The sequence below is a fragment of the Zerene cesonia genome, chromosome 14 (genome assembly GCF_012273895.1).
Source record: "Zerene cesonia ecotype Mississippi chromosome 14, Zerene_cesonia_1.1, whole genome shotgun sequence".
NCBI lineage: Eukaryota > Metazoa > Arthropoda > Insecta > Lepidoptera > Pieridae > Zerene > Zerene cesonia.
Window position 1 is genome coordinate 6,563,267 of NC_052115.1, and position 19,663 is coordinate 6,582,929.

Below are 19,663 nucleotides of genomic sequence, written 5' to 3' on the forward strand. Positions count from 1 at the left end.
TAATAAATGTTATTTGCAGTTAACAATTTTCTTTTTTCTTTATTACAATATTTATGGCAAGACTAGGTATATTTAGAAGGGGCCACGCAGAAGGCACTAAAGTAAGGGAAGTTTTTGTAACCTACTAATACTGTGAGGACTGAACAGTGATGTTTATTATTATTACATTATTTTTCGGTTTTCAACCGACTTCGAAAAAGTATGGAGGTTAATTTGACGGTAGTCGACAACAATTTTTTTCAACTAAATTATCATCATTGTTTTATTTACTTTAAGTAGGTACCTTTATTACCTAAGTAACTATTTACTTAATAAGTACAAAGTTCGTCATCATATTATTGAATCCCATGTAAATTTAAAATAATATACCATATTATCTTTATAATTAAAATTGAATCACCAAATGTGTTGGTAAGCTAACTCGGGAATGGCTATACCTATGCGGTCGATATTTTTGACATTTTTGGTAAGGCACAAAAAAGGATCATATGGAGAGAAAATACATACTATGGGCAAAGTCGGGGCAGACCTAGTACATTAATAAAATTGTGTATTTCATACGATATTATCATAATGATGTGACCAAGACCACGTTCGCTGAATAGCGCCTGAGGCGTGATAGACGATCAATTTTCACAATTTTTCCATTGAAAAGCTAGTCTTTCATTAAAAAATTAGAGACTTTGAACTACTTATTTAATATTAATCCATTACTAATGCCGTTAAATGTTAATTGGAATGTATATACAAAACAAAAAATTATGTTCATGTACCTTGTATACTGGCATGTGATTTATAAAATATATATAGTTTCTTTAACCCCCTAAAAGTGACAAATAAATTAATATTATAACAATTAAAGGACGATTAATTGAGAACACAATAACGTTTTAAGGGTACCTTACCCAAAGTATCCCTTCCTGAAGTATATACAATCCAGAATGTAGATCACATTTTCATTTAGTTTGCGAGTAGATGGAATTCATTGTTGTCAGCATGTCTGAGCTTCTGTGAAAGCTACATGTAATGTATTGTCTTTATTTTATTTTGTAACTAGTATCTGTTGGTCTTTCTCTTTTTTAATTGTAATTATGTTATATACCTATACTATTTATGAATGGTAATAAGAGGTTATATAATGTTCAAATTAATAGGTAATAGTTAATGTTATTTGTGTAAAACCGGTTTTAATTATAATTAAAATAAATAAATAAACAATAATAATAAATAAATTACGTAAAGGGTAAAATGGAATCGGTATTAATATGACTTCGCTGACCGTTCGCTATTTTATAAATATAAATAATATAAAATCGAGCAATGGTTATCCCGATCATAAATTTAAGTGTTGAGAATTTTTATTGCAATTACACTTTTGATTAGTTGTACGGAAAACCTATACAACGCTGTATATATAAATGAATGATGTAATATTTTTCTCTCTTTGGAACAAAGTTTAAAAAGGAAGAGTTTTTTTTTGTATTTGTTACGTCACAAATTCTTTTGCTTTTAAATTGAAATCTGGTTCCTCCCGTGTGGTCCCATTCAAATTTGGTCTAGTTCTGGCAATTTGAAGTTTTACTGATTCAACCGGTTTTGATGGTGCTTTATTATTCAAAGCTGGTACCTCCCGTATGGTCCAATTCAAGACGTTTGGAAATTATTATAATAACCTAATCCTCCGTCGGCATATTGCATGCATTGCATGCAATTTCAACGTATGGTATAAATTATAATGTAGAGATAATGCGTTCATTTGTGTCGGCCGCATATTAGTGCAATGCTGTTTGATGAAATGTCAAACGCTGATTTATTTTCTTGTATGGCAATCTGTTTCTACATGTTTTTAATAGTGTAATTGTGAAGCAATTTGCTAGAACATGTATCTTATGTGGGTGCCGAGCGCGCTTCGACGCGATGCGAGATAGCCCAATTTCTATGTTTCTGTGCCCAATGTGTTTCTAAAGGGGAGACGGAGGCCTGTTTCCTTTTCTTTATCTCGCTTAGTCCATTCTTTCTTTTCAGTCGTCAATCCTTTGCTTATTCCTTGCGCTTTAAAAGCGGAGCCCATTCGCAGAGGCACTACCTCTGCGAATGTTCATGGGCGGTGGTGATCGCTTATCATCAGGCGAAACCCCAGCTCAGTTATCCGCTATGACAAAATATTCAAATAATCACACACAATTTGTTGATTTAAACCAAACAGATAACAAAGGCAAATTTTGTAAAAAATATCTTTAGTTGGTTTTAATATTTCGCAGTTTATTACACATTTCATGAAATATCGTGTAGTGGCTATTACAAAATGCATAAAATTACTAAGATGTAAATACATATTTTCCCACTCAAATTAAATTATCATACCTTTGGTTGTTTGTATTTTTATTAGACAAAATATGTTAAGTGCTATGAGATAAAATTATTTAAATATGTACGTGAATTGCATACAATCAGTTGTTTTCTGGATTCCGTAACCAAAGGGTGAAACGAGAGCCTGTTACTTTGCGACTATAGACTTCGCTGTCCATCTATCTGTTCGTATGTATCTCATGAAGTTGGATAGTGGACACTTTCAGAGATAATTATGATGATATTTCTGTTATTATCCAGAATATATTAATAATTATGTTCTGGATACCTATTACCTGTATGAAATACAAAAGAGATAAATATGAATGCTTTTGGAATAAGCTTATTAAGGCAAAAATTAAAAATCGAATGATCGTAAAATTTTCATAATAGAATTACTTTCACTGTAATTAATGGTAATATGAAAATAAAATTTAAACAAGTTACGAAATCTCACAAGGTAAACGTTCGAAGAATATTTTGTGTAAAACTGGGTCATAAATCAATGATTAATAACCCTACAAAAATAATACAAAAGACGACCTTTTGAAAATAAAACTTAAGTAATTGACTCACAATAATATAAGACACCATTAATATTACATAGAAACTAAATAAAATTTGGTTACATATAAAATACTCGTAATGGACGGACGGGACTAATGTCGGTCAATTTAAAATAATGTTACCAGAGTGCAAGTATATTAATATGTTATCTGTGGTACTATGTATATTGTAAAAGTCTTAATTAACCGACGTTCCCAAAAATGAAGGACGTTTTTAAATAAACTGTATTTTATTAGTTTGTATCGATAGCTTCTTGGGTTTTCAACCGATTGAAGTGTTTCTTTGTTGTTTGATAGGAGATTGTCACATTTGATCTCATTTTAGAATCTTGACAGATACCTTCCTACCCAGAAAAGTCAATGGCATTTTTTATAGAAAACAATTATTTTTATTTACTCGTTTATGTTATTCGTTATCTGGGCTAAAACGTGTATTTATTTTATTAGATAGAAATCACTACAATAGCTCTCAAATTAATGTAAAAGGCGTATACATATTCGCATTTGTAATATTAATGCAAAACAGAATCGCGTAGCTTATTACGCGAATGTCCGTTAAAAAGAATTTTCAGATGTATATATAATATTTAATTAAAATGCAATAATAATCTATTGAGTTAACCTACCATATCGGATTAAGTTGCTATTGTGGTTTGTAATCAGGAAATCATAAGCTGAGTTAGATGTTATAACAAACCTGTTTACTGGTTGATCTTGAATTTAGTTATATTTGGCGGACAGAGTTTTGTTTATAGATATGATGATGCAGTTATGTTTTTAATATTATAAAGTTGTACCATGAATTTTATTTAATAGTTAGCTGCTTTGTTATTTATTATTTATGCCAGCGGAAAATGTAATAGATGATATTTAAAAATAAAAAAATCACTTTGAAATATTATCTAATGTGTATAATGTTGTACTCAAGGTACAAGATAAATGCGTTTGTACTAAATTATCGTTCTTTATTGAGTTGCGTGTCAAATTATTGTTTTTTGTAGTAGTCATTTTGTTTAAAGTGAATAGACTCTTAAATTACTGGACCGATTACAAAAATTCTTTCACAATGGAAAGCTACATTACAATGAGACATGGGTTATATTTTATCAACCAACGTTACCAAAAAACGATTAGGCTCGAGTGTGTTTTTTTGTGTAGTTTTTTGTATTTGCCGTGGGTTTTCAACAGATAGATTTTGCTTCTTTAGATAGAAAATTGATGTTAGTTTAGAATCTGGAGTGTTAATCCCTCTCTAGGAATGTTCGCGCGGTGACCTTTGTTGTAGAACATAATTACTTTGTTTGTTTGTAACTGACACGAGCTACTACTATTATATAATATCATTGTGTCCATTATATCTCTCTATGCTTTGGTTGTTTGTACGGTATGCTTCTCTGGGTTAGTTCTTTGTTATATAAAAATATTCTATTAAGCTCACAGCAAAATACGAGCATATATTAGTTTGACCTATGAAAATAATGTTTTATATATATCTAATATATGAAAACACATAAAAGGTGAGTTCATAACTTCGTCGTATGCACAAATCAATTTAGCCATAAATATTATTTGTTCGAAAATACATATTTATATTCTTGTTCGCGGACTAATCAAGGTTTTGTCAGTTTTATGATATGCATATTTTTTTGATAGATTACAGATTTAATATTTGATTTGTTTGTTGTTGTTGATGTTTATAAAAATCAGTTACAGCGAACAAAAAAAATTGCTTCTATATTCGAAACAAAGACTTTAAACGTGCTTAGTATGGTTATTATATTTTCTGTGCCTATAGTAATGTGTCCAAACGTTTTTATTCATATTCGATTGAACAGAACCTATGTAGCAGGAAGTCACCAATCACAAAAGATAAGCGATAAGTGGTAGTAAATTGTAGATGCACGGAGTACCAGGAGGTTAATGACATAGCCCCTGAAACATTCCTCATTCCATTTTTATTATCATATATTAAAAAAAAAAAATATTTGGACGGTATTATCCGTAAAATAATTTTATTGGAATGTATCTGAATAATATGAAAAAATCATAATATCGTCAAACAAAAACATCACATTACCTACGTCACTAACAATTTCTTTATATATTCGTAGAAGCTCAAAGGAAAAGAAACAATGTAAATGTATTAATCGATTACTAAAATTGGACACAGAGAGACTGGCCGCTAAGAAATTAAAAAGAAGTTTGAAGTTGGAATGTCAAAGAAAAAAAAAATATTGCTTCGGTTAACTTTCACGTAGCTATGTAAATAATCGGGTTAATCTTGAATGTTGTTACAATGGAACGTATCATTGTTTAAGAAATTACACAGTTTACAAAATTCGCCTTATTTCAAGAAGAAGGTATCATCGGTTTCAAAACATACATGGAGAAGAGTCGATTGAATTTTGTAAACAAAAAAATTCCACCAGTCGTGCGAATGATGATAGCATATCTAAATTATTTATGAATTGAGATTGGACACAGTTACAAATGTTATTATGTAAATAGTTGTTTTTTTAAGATTCTGCAATCTGTTGAGCTCTTAGAGGATGTATATGTTAAAATGCATTCACCGATTTTAATTTCATTTCGTGTGTTGGCTTTGCAAATAATGTTTTATGTGTGTATATATAAAACATTGCTATCTATAAGATTTTTAAGTAAATATATTTTCATGTATATGTACGTGATCTCTCAGTGTTACACAGACATTATGGGTATCATGAGCGAAGCCGGGGCGGACCGTTAGTACTATATAATGAAATTAATGTACCCAACTGCAGCGAATTGTTAAAAAGAAAAATTAAATATTTTTCCAGCATGCAAATTATTATTTTTTAACTACCTACTACTTTTCATTAACTACGCATAATCCCACAGAATAATTGTTATTATAAAACATTAATGGTACAATTGAATTTTTTACTCCACAAATCAACATTTAAATTATATGTACATATTTTTTTAAATTAAGATTAAGACTCACCATTGGTCGTCATCGTGGCGCCTTCCACTATATGAACATCGATCACTGCAGCCCCTTTATCGACCGGTTCGATATCCTCTATATCGATAACATGCACGTCACTAGCACTTGCGTCTTGCTCGGTCCGCGCTGGCATCTCAACTACTTACCTCCGCCAAACAGAACTAGAGGTACAGAATAAAAACAGTTTAACAATAGAGTTGAACGTTGAGGCGTGTTAACATAGCCACGGATTTGGTATAATGGATAGTAGACGCTAATATTATAAACGATAACGTTTAAGTTCAATTAATCGAGCTGTATAATAAATTCATCATATTAATTAGCCTGGATTTGTGAATGATAACCTTTTTATAGTCTAATACGTTTTTCATTGCGGTCATTTAAATGCAACATTAATCACTCGTTATTTATATTAAAATAATTTGTTTAAAACGTCATATGCCATAATATTTATATACTTTATTATTTGTATACTTGTTATATATATATATTTATATTTGCATTTTCACTTTGCACCTTTTATAATGCTATCGCTATGCTCCTTCTACATTCCAAATCTTTCTCTTTTCTTTTCCTGTTTTTCTTCAAACTTTTCCTAAACCCACAGGTTGCCTGGAAGACATCGTTTCTTAGCGATAAGGCCGACTATATACCGTTTTTTACTTTACTTGTGAATATATTTTTGTTTTTATTTTGTTTTATGTGTGTGGAATAAAGTGTTTGTTATTATTTATTTTATTTATTAATAAACAAAATAAATCTAATATATAAAATTCTCGTGTCACAGTTATCGTTGCCATACTCCTCCGAAACGGCTTGACGGATTTTGATGAAATTTTTTGTGCTTATCCGGTATCTATGAGAATCGGACAACATCTATTTTTCATCCCCCTAAATAATCAGAGTAAGGCAGAACAGCGTTTGCCGGGTGCAGCTAGTATTATCTAAATTTATTGATATAAAATATTGAAAAGAAATCTGTCTTGTGTTCGTGAGGTATCCTATAATGTATTTAGGACACTATAATTATATTGATCATAATTATTATCGATAAAATTTATTTATAACTAACCTTCTGCGCGCGGCTTCATCCCCGGGAATTAGGTTATATCGCGCGACATAATAAATAATAACCAATCGTGTTTCCCAAAGTCTGGACTATTTGTCAAAATTGGTTAAGTGGCTTAAGTGTGATAGAATCTTACATAATTTCATATTTGGTAATTAGAACTTCCATAAAATCTATGATCCCCAATTTCAACCCCTTCTACCCTTTTTTCGCGATAAAAAAGTCCTTTACTAAGTTCAGTTCTATCTTCATACTAAATTTCATCAAAATCGGTTCAGTGGTTTAGGCGTGAAAGCCTAACAGACATACCAGAGTTATTTTCACATTTATAATATTAGTAGGGATTATTTTACAACGTTATTATATATCACTATAATTTTTAATCCTAAATTAAACATACGGTTATTCACAAAAACAGGCCAACACGCGAATCAATAAAACATAAATTACCTACAAACTATTTCCATATTACATGCATACAAAATCATTTAAATAACAATTAGTTAGGTCACTCATTATAATTGTAGGTTTTTATACAGACGGGGTGAGGTTTTTCGATTTAAAATCACGATTTCTTTTTGACTTATTAATTAATCGTTATATATAAATCCCAGTCGGCGTCATAGACACATCGTAGACATCGTTCGAGACACAGAGTTAAAATAATTATGAATAAGTATGTTATCTTATACCTTTAAACGAGCAATTCTTGTATATATATATATATATATATATATAAAATTGGGATCTCGGAATCGGCTCCAACGATTTTCATGAAATTTAGTATATAGGGGTTTTCGAGAGCGATAAATCGATCTAGCTAGGAATTTTTTTTAGAAAATGTCATATTCATGTTTTGTTCGTGTTTTTTTTCTGACATCTATTGGTGAATAATAATATTATTTTGCTTCGTAGATAGCTGGACAACTGAAATAACACATAGGCACTTTTTATACCGATATTCCTACGGGATACGGACTTACGCGGTTTCAATCGCGGGTCACAGCTAGTAAAAATTATTAACAGGTAAAATAATAATTGATAGTCTATATTACACAAGGATATGCAGAACGAATAATAGTGCCTAAATAAACAGTTCATCATTCAGGAAGTACCGGCTGTCACTATGGACAGTTCAAATTATCAATTATTACCGCAAACGAGCCTTATTAGTTTGGCGAAGCGTATAGGATCGGGTAAGGAAAGCAGGAACTTATATAATACATGTGTTAAGGGAAATGGCCATATCTGTTATAACCTGTTTTAATTATAATCGGAACATGTAATCAGAGATCGTTTTATATCGCTATCGTATGTGTGTGTTGTTTTTTTCCACATATCTTTGTTTTTTTTATGCTCAAGACTTCTCTTTTTGATCAGTAATGATTACAGAACAGAAAAAAGAGGTTTCTTTTATCTGTTTTGTAGTAATTATAACGTTTTATGCCCACAGTCCACACTTCTATTCACAATATACGGTTTAACATATTATTTTCTATTAAATTAGGTGTTGTGTAACATAAATCTTTTTCTTCTTCTCTTTGTCAATGGCTTCGGCCAATAGAGGAACTGCTGTAATGTTCAGTGTGAGTGTAACATAAATCAGTTCCATTGTAAGAAAATTTTACGAGCGATCATTTAAAAATTGCGCGTATGACAGTTCGCGCGTACAGTCGAGGACAATACGTTGTCAATGTCACTGTTACTATTTAGTTATTATATATATACATTACTGGTACTATTTTTTCTGTAGTCGATGCTGATAATAGAAATATTAGTGGAGAAAAATATTCTAAAGGATACATAAGAAATAAATTCCAGTTCCTGTTCGAGTTAGTCATCATAAAATTTATTAAAGGAATTTTATAAAGAATGAATATGATATTGTTGTTGTGTTACTATTGCAACGCCATCTATATACGAAAAATAAAGCTACGTTATTTGGTTTGTAATTGTATCGGTTCACTGGTCTATTCATAGATGGCAGTGTATTTAATGAGTCAGTTTTAGTGTTTATTTTTTATTGTTCATATTATAATTTGTATTGGTCTGAGTATACGAAATTGTGAATAGTCCAGTAATTGTATAAAATTCTGACATTGCGGATAGCTTCAAGCTTAATAAGCAGTGAACACTTATGTTTTAAAAGAAAAGTAGTCAAATAAAATTGGCATAAGTTGCAACTTCCTCCCGTGGAAGTTGTTAGAATTAATATTTCTTGCTGTCTCCATTTAGTATGATAGCATTTCTGTATTTTAAGCTAGTAGTATAATTATCTTAATGTAGGTAATTTCACATTTGGATGATTTCAAACTCAGATCACTTTGCAAAATTGTAATTTCCACTCCAGAGGATTCTTGAAAACTTGACTGGTTATAATTTATAGATCACTAGCTGCGCCCCGCGGTTTCACCCGCGTCAGTCCGTATCCCGTAGGAATATCGGATAAAAAGTTGCCTGTATGTTATTCCAGTTGTCCAGCTGTCTACGTACCAAATTTCATTGCAATCGGTTCAGTAGTTTTTGCGTGAAAGAGCAACAAACACACACACATCCTTACAAACTTTCGCATTTATAATATTAGTAGGATAATAGAAAATGTATAATATCAGTTTAATGGTACATATTTATATGAGTACCAGTAACTAGTAGGTATTAGTATACCCAAATACATTTTTATGTTTTTTTTTTATTTACCCACAGGAAATGAAAATAATAATCATGTTTAATTGTTTTAAAGTATATTTTTAACAATTACGATTAACCATGATATATACGTAATACGTATATCTTACGATGTTTATACACTTGTTGTGTTTTATTTACATGATATTCGGGACCATAGATTATTCACTTATATACGTTCGGGACAGTGGTTTTTGCGTGCAAAACGTTACGGTATGTAAATGGTGTAAAAGTTACATTTAGTTAATTTTGATGATACCATTTTTTTACTTTAGACATTCTATTATGAATTAGTATTGGCGGTGTTTTCGTTTATTGTTGCATACCGGTCTCCACACAGAATAGATGGGTGACAAAACGGATCTTTCATTAGTCTAATGAACCGACTAGACTCTTCTGCCCAGAAGGTGCTCTATATAATCTGTTTCACAATTCGTCATGTTCTAGCTCTTCACTTCCAACTACACCATTCTGGGCCATTTCTTGATATTCTTTCAAAAAATCGTCCCAGAATTTAGCCCGCTCGCCCAATGGATTTTCTTGCATTTTAAATTTCTTTCCAATATGAAGGTAGTTATTTTTCGCGCTGTCCACTGGTAACCATTTGAGGTGTTTTAGATCTTTGTCGTCTCTTGGAGTGGGATCCCTGAAAGTAGAACAATTTTAATGTGAATAAGTATGACTTAAACAAGTTTTACACAATCAAGGTCGTATTGCGATTACGTTTATTATCTGCGCAAAGAAAATTATGACTTACTAGCTGTGCCCGTAAGTCCGTATCCCGTAGGAATATCGAGATAAAAAGTGCCTATATGTAATTCCAGTTGTCCAGCTATCTTCGTACCAAATTTCATTGCAGTCGGTTCAGAAGTTTTTGCGTTAAAGAGTAACAAACTCACACACATCCTTACAAACTTTCGCATTTATAATATTAGTAGGATGAGCGCATACGAAATAACCTATAATCCACGCAAGATTTCTATAAGATTTTTATTTCACTAGGAAATTTACCTTTCTCACAAGTAACATAAAATAAAAATGGACCTTAGGTTTTATTTACCTTGTTTTCACAAAGTTTGTCCACATCTTTACCATCTTCTTCAGAACTTTGAACTCAGGCTGTTCACTTGGTAATTCCTTAAATTCGTCATACGTACTCTTTATCCGCGAACATAAATGTAAATAGCATAGTTCATCAGTAATAGTAGCACCCCAATGTTGCATACTGAACCTAAGATATTTTGTGATTTGTTCACTATTTTCATTTAATAGTCCTCGATAATCAAACATATAGTAGTACAAATTAGATTGAAGTTCCTTTGACAATTTTCTTGCAGTGACATGCAGCGCGTAATTTTGCAACATATCTCCAACATAAACAGCGTAGTCCAGAATATTAGAATAGTGAAGATTGCCATCTTCCATGTAAAAGTACTTCACTTTTTCTATCGCATTTTTAAACGCAGTGCTATTTGCGTTAAATCGGTAATTGACTTTAATTGGAAAGACAAACAAAAAGTCAGCGCTTGCATCTATTAATCGTGGTTCTATAATATAATGCGATACCAAGTCAAGTCCTTCTCTAGAATTGAAGCCAATTAATACCGGAACGTCGTTGATAATATTATCTGTTACTGGAGAGCGTGTAAGAACGGCATCTGGGCTTGGTTTTTCAATAATGGGGGAAAACAATTGTGCACTTGATTGAAAATCGTCTACTTGATTATTATCATTTACTTTACCTTCTTCAGTGAATAGAACTTCAACATCAATTGTTTGCAATTTCTCTAGCAAGACATTACTGTCATCAGTCGTCATATTGAATACTTCGCCGAGTTCGAAAGCTTTTCCACGCGAATTTTTGTAGAAATATATAGACTCCATGGCACTTCCACTTTGCATGATTACCGCCGAGAAAAGATTTTTTGCTGCCTCTGAATAAAGCATCATATTGGCCAATGCTGCTCCGCCGCGGTTACCCATGATCGTAACTTGGCTTGGGTCACCGCCAAACGCTTTAATGTTATCATTAATCCAATTTAATCCTAAAATAAAATCTTTTAAGCCAGCATTTGGAGGTATAACATCGTCCTCAGTGGTAAAATATCCTAGGATACCGAGTCTATGGTTTATAGTTACAACTACGACGCCTTCTTCAATAAAAAAGTCAGGTGAATATGTATCGGATCCATTGAAGCCAGTCTTAAAATTATCGTTATAGTCAAACACTACTACCGGAGCGGTTTCTTCAAGACTTGGAGTATAAACACTTAAATAGAGACAGTCTTCGGAACCGGAGAAGCCATGCGGTTCATTATTTCTTCTTCTATAGCTGAACTGAAAACAGGTAGGCTTGTTTTTGTGAGCCTCATATGTTCCATCCCAGTGTTTATGAGGTACGGGAGGCTAGAACATAACCACGAATTAGAAATAATTACATTGCTCTTTTTTATGAAATACAATAACCAGTCAACCTATGACGAAGATATGTATGGTAAATTCCGTTGCGATGTTAGCTGTTGTGATAAAATGTATTTTTTTTTATATTAAGATTAGCATAAATTACTTATATCATGTTGTAATTTAGAAAATCGATATGAATTCAAAATTAATATAATTTTTCAAATTTTGTTTCTATGTAAAAATATCACATATCATACACAATCCCTTACCCTAAATCTAAGCGTTCCCAATGGAGGTTCTGCAAACGGAATGCCCCTGAATGCAAAATATTTATTTCCTTTCAAAAAGGTCTTTTCAACCAATCCTGATAATATGCCTTGATTTATTTTTATATCAATGCTCTCATTGCATTCACATAATTTTATAAAAATTAACACTATAAATAATTTGAGCCGGTGTATATGATACATTTTAGTGAAAAACTGACACATATCGTTTCTTATGAAGTAGAGTAATGATAAGAAATAACTAAGCTACTTTTATCTTTTACAGATAATGAAATGCGGTTGTTGATACCAATTAGGAGCTAAGGTTATAGGAATCTTACAAGAGATATATGCCTAAAAATACATAATGCTTTTGAATATAGGGATAAAGTTCCATACATGTTTTAGTAAATTAGTAAATGTAACGTGCCTAATATTATAAATGCGAAAGTAAATCTGTTTTCTGCCTCTTTACGTTTAAACCACTGAATCGATTCAGTTGAAACAAACACAGTATTTTTTCCATGATAACTATATGATCCATAGGAACAAGAACGATGCTAGTTTATACCCGGGACTGCTTACCTTTTTCTTTGATTTCATATAATATATACAAGCTGGCAAAATATATAATATATACAGGCGGGCGAAAGACTTGTACCTTTATTTATTTATAGTGGGTATATTTTATAGTGGTATTAAATATTGCATAGATACCCATGGACGTCAGGGAAGAGGCCGAAGGCTTGAACTTATTAAATATGTAATTTTATTATAAATATGAACACAAAAAATACGACCTCTACATACGAGAACGTGATGATTCATTTAATAATAATATAATATTCTATGGTGGGAATGCAATAATTTTTAATATATCTCGAAAATCTATTCTTCATATCGCTTTTATTGATATTTCGTTCTTATTTGTTTCATTTTTGGCCTTTGTTCTGACATCGAAATATTTATATCTCGTATAATGTGCAGACCGACCTTTTGATGTTCGACAAAAATTATTTCTTAGTTCTTCCATGTAGGAAAGATCGCTCTAATTTATCTTAAACTTAACCATTTTTTTCTATTTGAAAGGGGTATCGAAATTTCATTTAATAAAACAATAGAAAATTCAATCAGTAGCATACTCATAACTTATTAAGGTAGTGGGTAATAGGGATCCAGGTACAGAGTGTAGATGTATTGAAATAAAACAAATTAATATAATATCTTAAATTTATAATTCATCCTTAACATCATCTTTAACAACACCATCAACAGCCATGTCTTTGTACTTTGCAATGAAGTTATCCCAAAAGTTAACTTTGTCTTCATAAAGGTTGGTGATCATTCTCATTTCATCACTTATTACCAAAATATCTTTACTATTTTTCGTTACTGGTTTCCATATAAAGTCTCCGTCTGGTGTTGGATTTCTGAAAATATTGAAAATTGCCTCGTAAATATCAATTAAAATCTTTGTGTTAGATAAATGTTTGCATTATTATTTAATTTACTCAGTAGTTTCAACTGATTTTAAAGAAAGGAGGAGGTTCATAATTTAACTTTCCTTTTTTGTATTTGTTGTCTCAGAATTTTTGACTGAGTAAACCGATGTTGATGATTGTTTTTTTAATTGAAAGCTGATACCTTCCATTTAAATTTGATATAGGTGTGAAAATTTGGAGTCGGTTTAGTTAAACATAATCATTGCAGGTACATATAAGTAAATTATAGTAGTAAGAATTAATATAGAATAATAAATAAAATGTATGATATTCTAAGTGCTTTTTATCCTTTGTGAACGCTATAAGTAAAAGTTTAAGAGCAGGTGAAAGTCTTACAATCAGAGCATTTCAACGGGATTTAAAAGTTTCTTACCCACTCCTAGCAAAGTTAGCATATAAATTGACCATTCGTTGTAATACTTTTATCTCTTCCGAGTCTTCGTCATCGAGCAACTTTTTATAAGTCTTTTTGATTGGATTACAAATAAATAAATGGCATAATTCATCGCCTATAGTTGCTCCCCAAGTGCCATCAAGAGTCACTGCTCCATTTAACGTTAATTTCTTTCTATAGTTCAATTCTCCACTAAAATCGAACATGTAATAATATATTGGAGCAATGGATATATTAACATAAGAACGAACCGTGTAGTCTATGGGGTAAAATGTAAATAAGTCATTTATATATGTTAAATATTCTCTGGGTTTGCCTGTTTTGACATATCCTTCATCAAAGTACTTTTTTTTTATTTCTTCAAGTGCATCATAATATATTTTATCGTGAATTTGAAAGCGATACCCAGATCGCGTTGGAAAGAGGAAAATAAAATCTTTGTCTGCGTATGTGAGCAGGTGTGGTTTTTCCAGTAAACGTCCAGAAGATTCTATAGATTCCCGAGAATTGAAACCTATCATAATTGGGATATTGATGGCTTCGTTATTTTCTTCGGGAAACATTGTGATTATTGCATCGGGATGGTCAGGTTCAATGACCGGTGCAAATGGGAGTACTCCTCTCTGGTGTTCTCTTGACTCATCTGGATGTAGGCAGTATAATTCATGTGAAGCAATTTTCTCTGCTGGCACATGAGACAGTCTTTCGATTACAGCTCTGCTATTAGTGGCCTTATCCTCCAGTTGTTCAGTTAAAGAGATTGCTTTTTCTTGAGGATCTTTCCCAAATGACAAAGGGCTCCAGGACGTACCACTTTGCATTATTACAGCATTAAATAATCCCTTAGCTTTTGGTGATCGAAGTAATATATCAACGATGTTCGCTCCGCCTTGATTACCCATTAATGTGACTCTTTTTTGATCTCCTCCAAAATATTCGATGTTATCTTGTAACCACTTTAAAGCTAAAATAACGTCCCTGATACCATTGTTTCCAGGTAAGGTTGTATCGTTAAATGCTAAGAAACCAAAAGCTCCGAGTCGATGGTTTAGCATCACTATGATTACATTTTCCTTCATAAAGAAATCAGGACTATAATCTTTTGAACCGTTAAACGACATTTTATAGTTTTCATTTTGAAAGAAAACGATTACAGGCAGTTTTAACTCTTCATCAACTGGAATTTTTGGCGTGTGAATGCTCAAATAGAGACAATCTTCATCTCCACAAAACCCATACTCCTTTACGGGGCGCGATGGTAAGTTAAATTGGGCGCATGGCTTTTTTTCTTTCTTAGCTTCTAGCACGTGGCTCCAACTAGCATGCGGTATGGGAGGCTAGAAACAAACTATTGTGTAATATTAATATCTGTTCAGGAATATAACATAATCGATAATAAACACTAATCTACAAATTTACCTTGAACCTAAGCGCACCAACTGGTGGTTCCGCAAATGGTATGCCCAAAAATGATACATATTTCTCACCGGGTAGGATAGATTTGACTTCTTTCCCCTCTATTTTTCCACTTTTAGTTTCCACGATCACATTTCCTTCTATGACATTTACGAGACACACAGAAATTATTAGTGATATAGAGTGACTTACGAACATTTTTATATAATTTGTGCGAGTTATAATTTATGTTGACTACATAATATTTGTTATATTTTAACTGACGTGTTCGTAAATGTGTTATTAGCGTGGGCTATCCAATAAAATTATCTTTAAAATGATAAGTAGTAAGTGTTTAATTCCTATCTGTTTCTGATAAGGATATCGTTAGCCACTATTTTATTATAATCGAATCGCATATCGATTCGTGGGATTTGTGTAATCCAGCGGTTTTAATTGTAGATTGTGCTAACAAATGCCTACAAAGTGAATAATTTAAATAAGTAGTATGAATAAAAATTTAATTTTATCCGTAAATTGATTTTAAAAAGTCTTAATATGGGTAAAACAATAAGTTATTACAATTAATACTGTTTTTAATATCATACTATCTATATATACTATGACAAAAATGGTCGGGGTAAAATTCTGTACATTGAAGATATGTAGATATTTTTTTGTGGGGCGGTTTATTGTTGATACTGAAGTATAAAATATAATTTAAATTTTTAGTTTTTCTGTAACTCATGAGAATCACGCAAAAACTACTGAACGGATTATGATGAAATTTAGTATGGTTATGGCACCTACTCCGAGGAAGGATCTTATTTACTTTTCATCCTGGAAATCGATACGGTGTCTGAGAGGGGAGGGGTGAAAGTCAATCTAAGTTTTTATTCACAAACGCGAACGAAGTCGCGGGTACAGCTAGTACTTAATATACTCGAGTATTAACAATTTAACGCAATCAATTATTATAATTCGTCCTCAATTTTCCCTCTTGCAGTCTCATTTATAGTTATCTCTTCCCATTTTTTCATAAAATCATCCCAGAATTTAAATCGCTCTTCCAGAAGCTTCTCCCCGACTTCAATATTTTCTTTTATATGGAGATATTTTTTTGATTCAGTTTCGTACGTGGGCCATTTTAAATTTAATGGATTATTTTCGTCAGGCGTTGGATTACTGTAAAATAGAATTATATTATTTTGGATGTGTATGGCATAATGCAAATGATGACTGAAATTTCGCTAGTTCAACTGTTATATAAATTGTCAGTAATCAATTGAATAAGGTTACCTGTGTTTTGCGAAGTTCGCCCACATTTTAACCATTTTGCTTTGAATTTGGTATTCCTGTGCCAACATTTGTTTATATTTTTGGTACGTCCTTCGTAACTCTGGGCACTTGAATAAATAGCATAATTCATCACCAGTCGCTGTCCCCCACGTGCCATCAGAAACTTCGGATAATTTGAGCAAATTATTTTTATTCTGATTTAGACCACTGTAATAGTCAAAATAATAATAATATACCGAACTCTTATTGGCAAAGTTTTCCACCATCATGTTTATGCTATATGCTGTTATTACATCGCCAATATAGTTAATGAATTCTGGTATATTTTTTATCGTTATTTTATTTTTACCAAAGTAGAATTTCTTCACATCTTCTATAGCTTCGATGTAATTATCATGGATTGGGTTTAGTTTGTATTTTAATCGTTTAGGCATTATCAAAGGATAATGTTTGTTAATGGTACCAAAAAAATTTGGTTGCGTAAGGTAGTATATTGATAGGGCTAAACCTTCTCTTGAATTCATACCAATCATAACTGGTTTGTTTATAGTACCTAATTTGTTTTCTGGATACTCAGTAATAAATCCATCTGGCCTCTTTTCAACAATGGGTCCGAATGATAATACACTTCTCTGTTGGTCTTTATTATAATCATCAGGCATTGCTTGGAGTTCGTATCTAAATATATCTGAAGGGGGAACGTTTTGTAATTCTTTAAGAATTTTCTCAGTATTAGTAGAAGGTATTTTTAAAATTTCTCTTAGTTTGAACGTTCTTTCCCGGACATTTTCTTGTAAATACATAGTTGTTAGCGACGTGCCACTCTGAAGGATGGCAGAATGGAATAGTTCATTTGCTTTTGAATGTAGAAGCAAGTCTATAGCAACAGCGCCTCCTTGAGAACCCATTAAGGTGATCCTCTCAGGGTCGCCACCAAAGTATTGTATATTCTTGGATATCCACTTTAGACTTAAGTACAGATCGAGTAAGCCCGCGTTACCGGGTAAATGCTCGTCTTCAAATGACAAAAAACCGAATGTGCTCAGTCTATGACTTGGCGTTACAATGACAACATCTTCTTCAATGAAAAAATCTGGCGCATAGTCCAATGTTTTGTTGTATGAATTTTGTAGTCGATCGTTGTAAATAAACACTATAACGGCCCGTCTATTTTGATCGATGTTTGGAGTGAAAATGTCAAGATAGAGGCAGTCTTCGACTCCGTATTGTCCGAGAGGTTGACCTTTTTTTACGTCATTGTTGAATTGTATACAGGCCGGTTTTTCTTTAGTTGCGAGCAGGGTTCCGTTCCAAGGATCGATTTCTTGTGGAGCCTGAAATCGAATCAATCACATGGCTATTAGTGATTTATCTTGGATAATGGGAAATAAAACTTGTTTCTTAAATGATAACTTTAGTATTTTTACATTTGAATATATGAATTAATAATAAATAAGAATATTTAATAAAGGCAACAAGACTATCCTAGCTTCTATTTAATACGCAAAATTACCTTAAACCGTAGTTCTTTAACAGGTGGTACTGCAAATGGTATCCCCATGAAGCCATAATATTCCTTTTCTTCATATAATGTCTTCAGAACTTTACCCTGCACTACACCATGGGTAGTTTCCACTTTTGGGTCATCTCCAAAAACAAGATAGACATTTAAAAATAATATAATTATTCGAAACATGTTACTAACATGCTTTAGTATTTTCAATCGATTAATAAACCAATTGATAGCTTATCTCGTATGGTTTTGTTATAAAGAATTGTGGATGACTGCAGTGTGGCCATTATTTTATTATCTAATTATAAAATACAGATTAAATATAAGACATGTGTGTATGAATGGTGTTACAATTTTGAAAGTACAGAAAATTTTCAATGGAAAATTTAATTGCTTTTTCTCATTTTGTAATTCTATGTATACGTTTCATTATTTTTTTTATATTTAAAATGGCATTTTAAATAAATAATACCTAGATCTATAACAATGGCGCTCAATGAAAAATTAAACATATAAGAAACTTGAATCAGAAAGCTAATGCCCTTGAAGACTCGCTCCAATCTATAACAATACACATAGGACGAAATACAGCTCAAGCACTTTGTTCTAATTACTTTTCAATATAGTTTTGTTGTCCATTAAAGGCTTTTAAAGGCAACTATAAAACTTCCATTAGCCGGCTCGCATCGTTACCTTGTTAATTAATGAAGCTATCGTTATGTTAAGGTTATGGAAATAAAAATTCCATCAAAGTAGAATGATTTATGAATGAGTTATTGATACGGTGAATATAAGGAGACATAATATTTTTGAGATTTATTTCTTTTTAAACAAGCATTTGTCTGTACTATATTAGTAATATGATTTTTATATAACGAGTTTACCTTACGTATACTGTCTCAATGTTTTAACTTACTTTTTTATAAGAAACATTCAAATGAAAATTACATAACACGTTAAACCGTCAACCTGCATCATATAACTCATTTCGTGCTTCAAACAACTCATACAAACAAGAAAGACGATTATTAAAAGTAATTTATTATCCCATCAAAAGCCGTTACCGATTCCGAACGCCTTAGTGATTTAAATATTAATGGACATCGCTGAATCGTGGACCCCGACCGCAAACTCAATCTCGTAATTCCGACTGAATAAGCCGGGGTTATGGGGTACGTTGGGACGCACATGCATTCAAATGCTCGTACCCGATATAAGGATGTAGGACTACTG

At 32.0% G+C, this 19,663-nt stretch overlaps 4 protein-coding genes across 5 annotated transcripts in view; all 4 read right to left on the bottom strand.

Annotated features, from left to right (window-relative positions):
• Positions 1–6,070, bottom strand: part of LOC119832101 (aldehyde dehydrogenase, dimeric NADP-preferring) — a 40,865-nt gene extending 34,795 nt beyond the window's left edge. The window contains exon 1 of one of the 2 annotated variants that reach the window (XM_038355721.1): positions 5,902–6,070. In XM_038355721.1, coding sequence (XP_038211649.1) covers positions 5,902–6,037 — 136 coding nt within the window. In that variant the 5' untranslated portion in view covers positions 6,038–6,070. The remainder of the gene's footprint in view (positions 1–5,901) is intronic. The other variant, XM_038355720.1, reaches the window with a different exon arrangement.
• A 4,014-nt stretch (positions 6,071–10,084) lies between these two features.
• Positions 10,085–12,531, bottom strand: LOC119831938 (esterase B1-like). Its single transcript, XM_038355507.1, has 3 exons — positions 12,331–12,531; positions 10,719–12,064; positions 10,085–10,304 (listed from the first exon to the last, which is right to left on the bottom strand). Exons 1-3 carry the CDS (start codon positions 12,529–12,531, stop codon positions 10,085–10,087), a joined length of 1,767 nt encoding a protein of 588 aa, XP_038211435.1.
• Positions 12,532–13,558: 1,027 nt separating this feature from the next.
• Positions 13,559–15,837, bottom strand: LOC119831941 (esterase FE4-like). The gene is made up of 3 exons (XM_038355511.1): positions 15,643–15,837; positions 14,203–15,560; positions 13,559–13,757 (listed from the first exon to the last, which is right to left on the bottom strand). The coding sequence occupies exons 1-3, from the start codon at positions 15,835–15,837 to the stop codon at positions 13,559–13,561; spliced, it is 1,752 nt and encodes a 583-aa protein (XP_038211439.1).
• A 755-nt stretch (positions 15,838–16,592) lies between these two features.
• LOC119831942 (cholinesterase-like) lies at positions 16,593–18,613 on the bottom strand. The gene is made up of 3 exons (XM_038355512.1): positions 18,431–18,613; positions 16,918–18,251; positions 16,593–16,803 (listed from the first exon to the last, which is right to left on the bottom strand). Exons 1-3 carry the CDS (start codon positions 18,611–18,613, stop codon positions 16,593–16,595), a joined length of 1,728 nt encoding a protein of 575 aa, XP_038211440.1.
• Between the last annotated feature and the right edge of the window lie 1,050 nt (positions 18,614–19,663).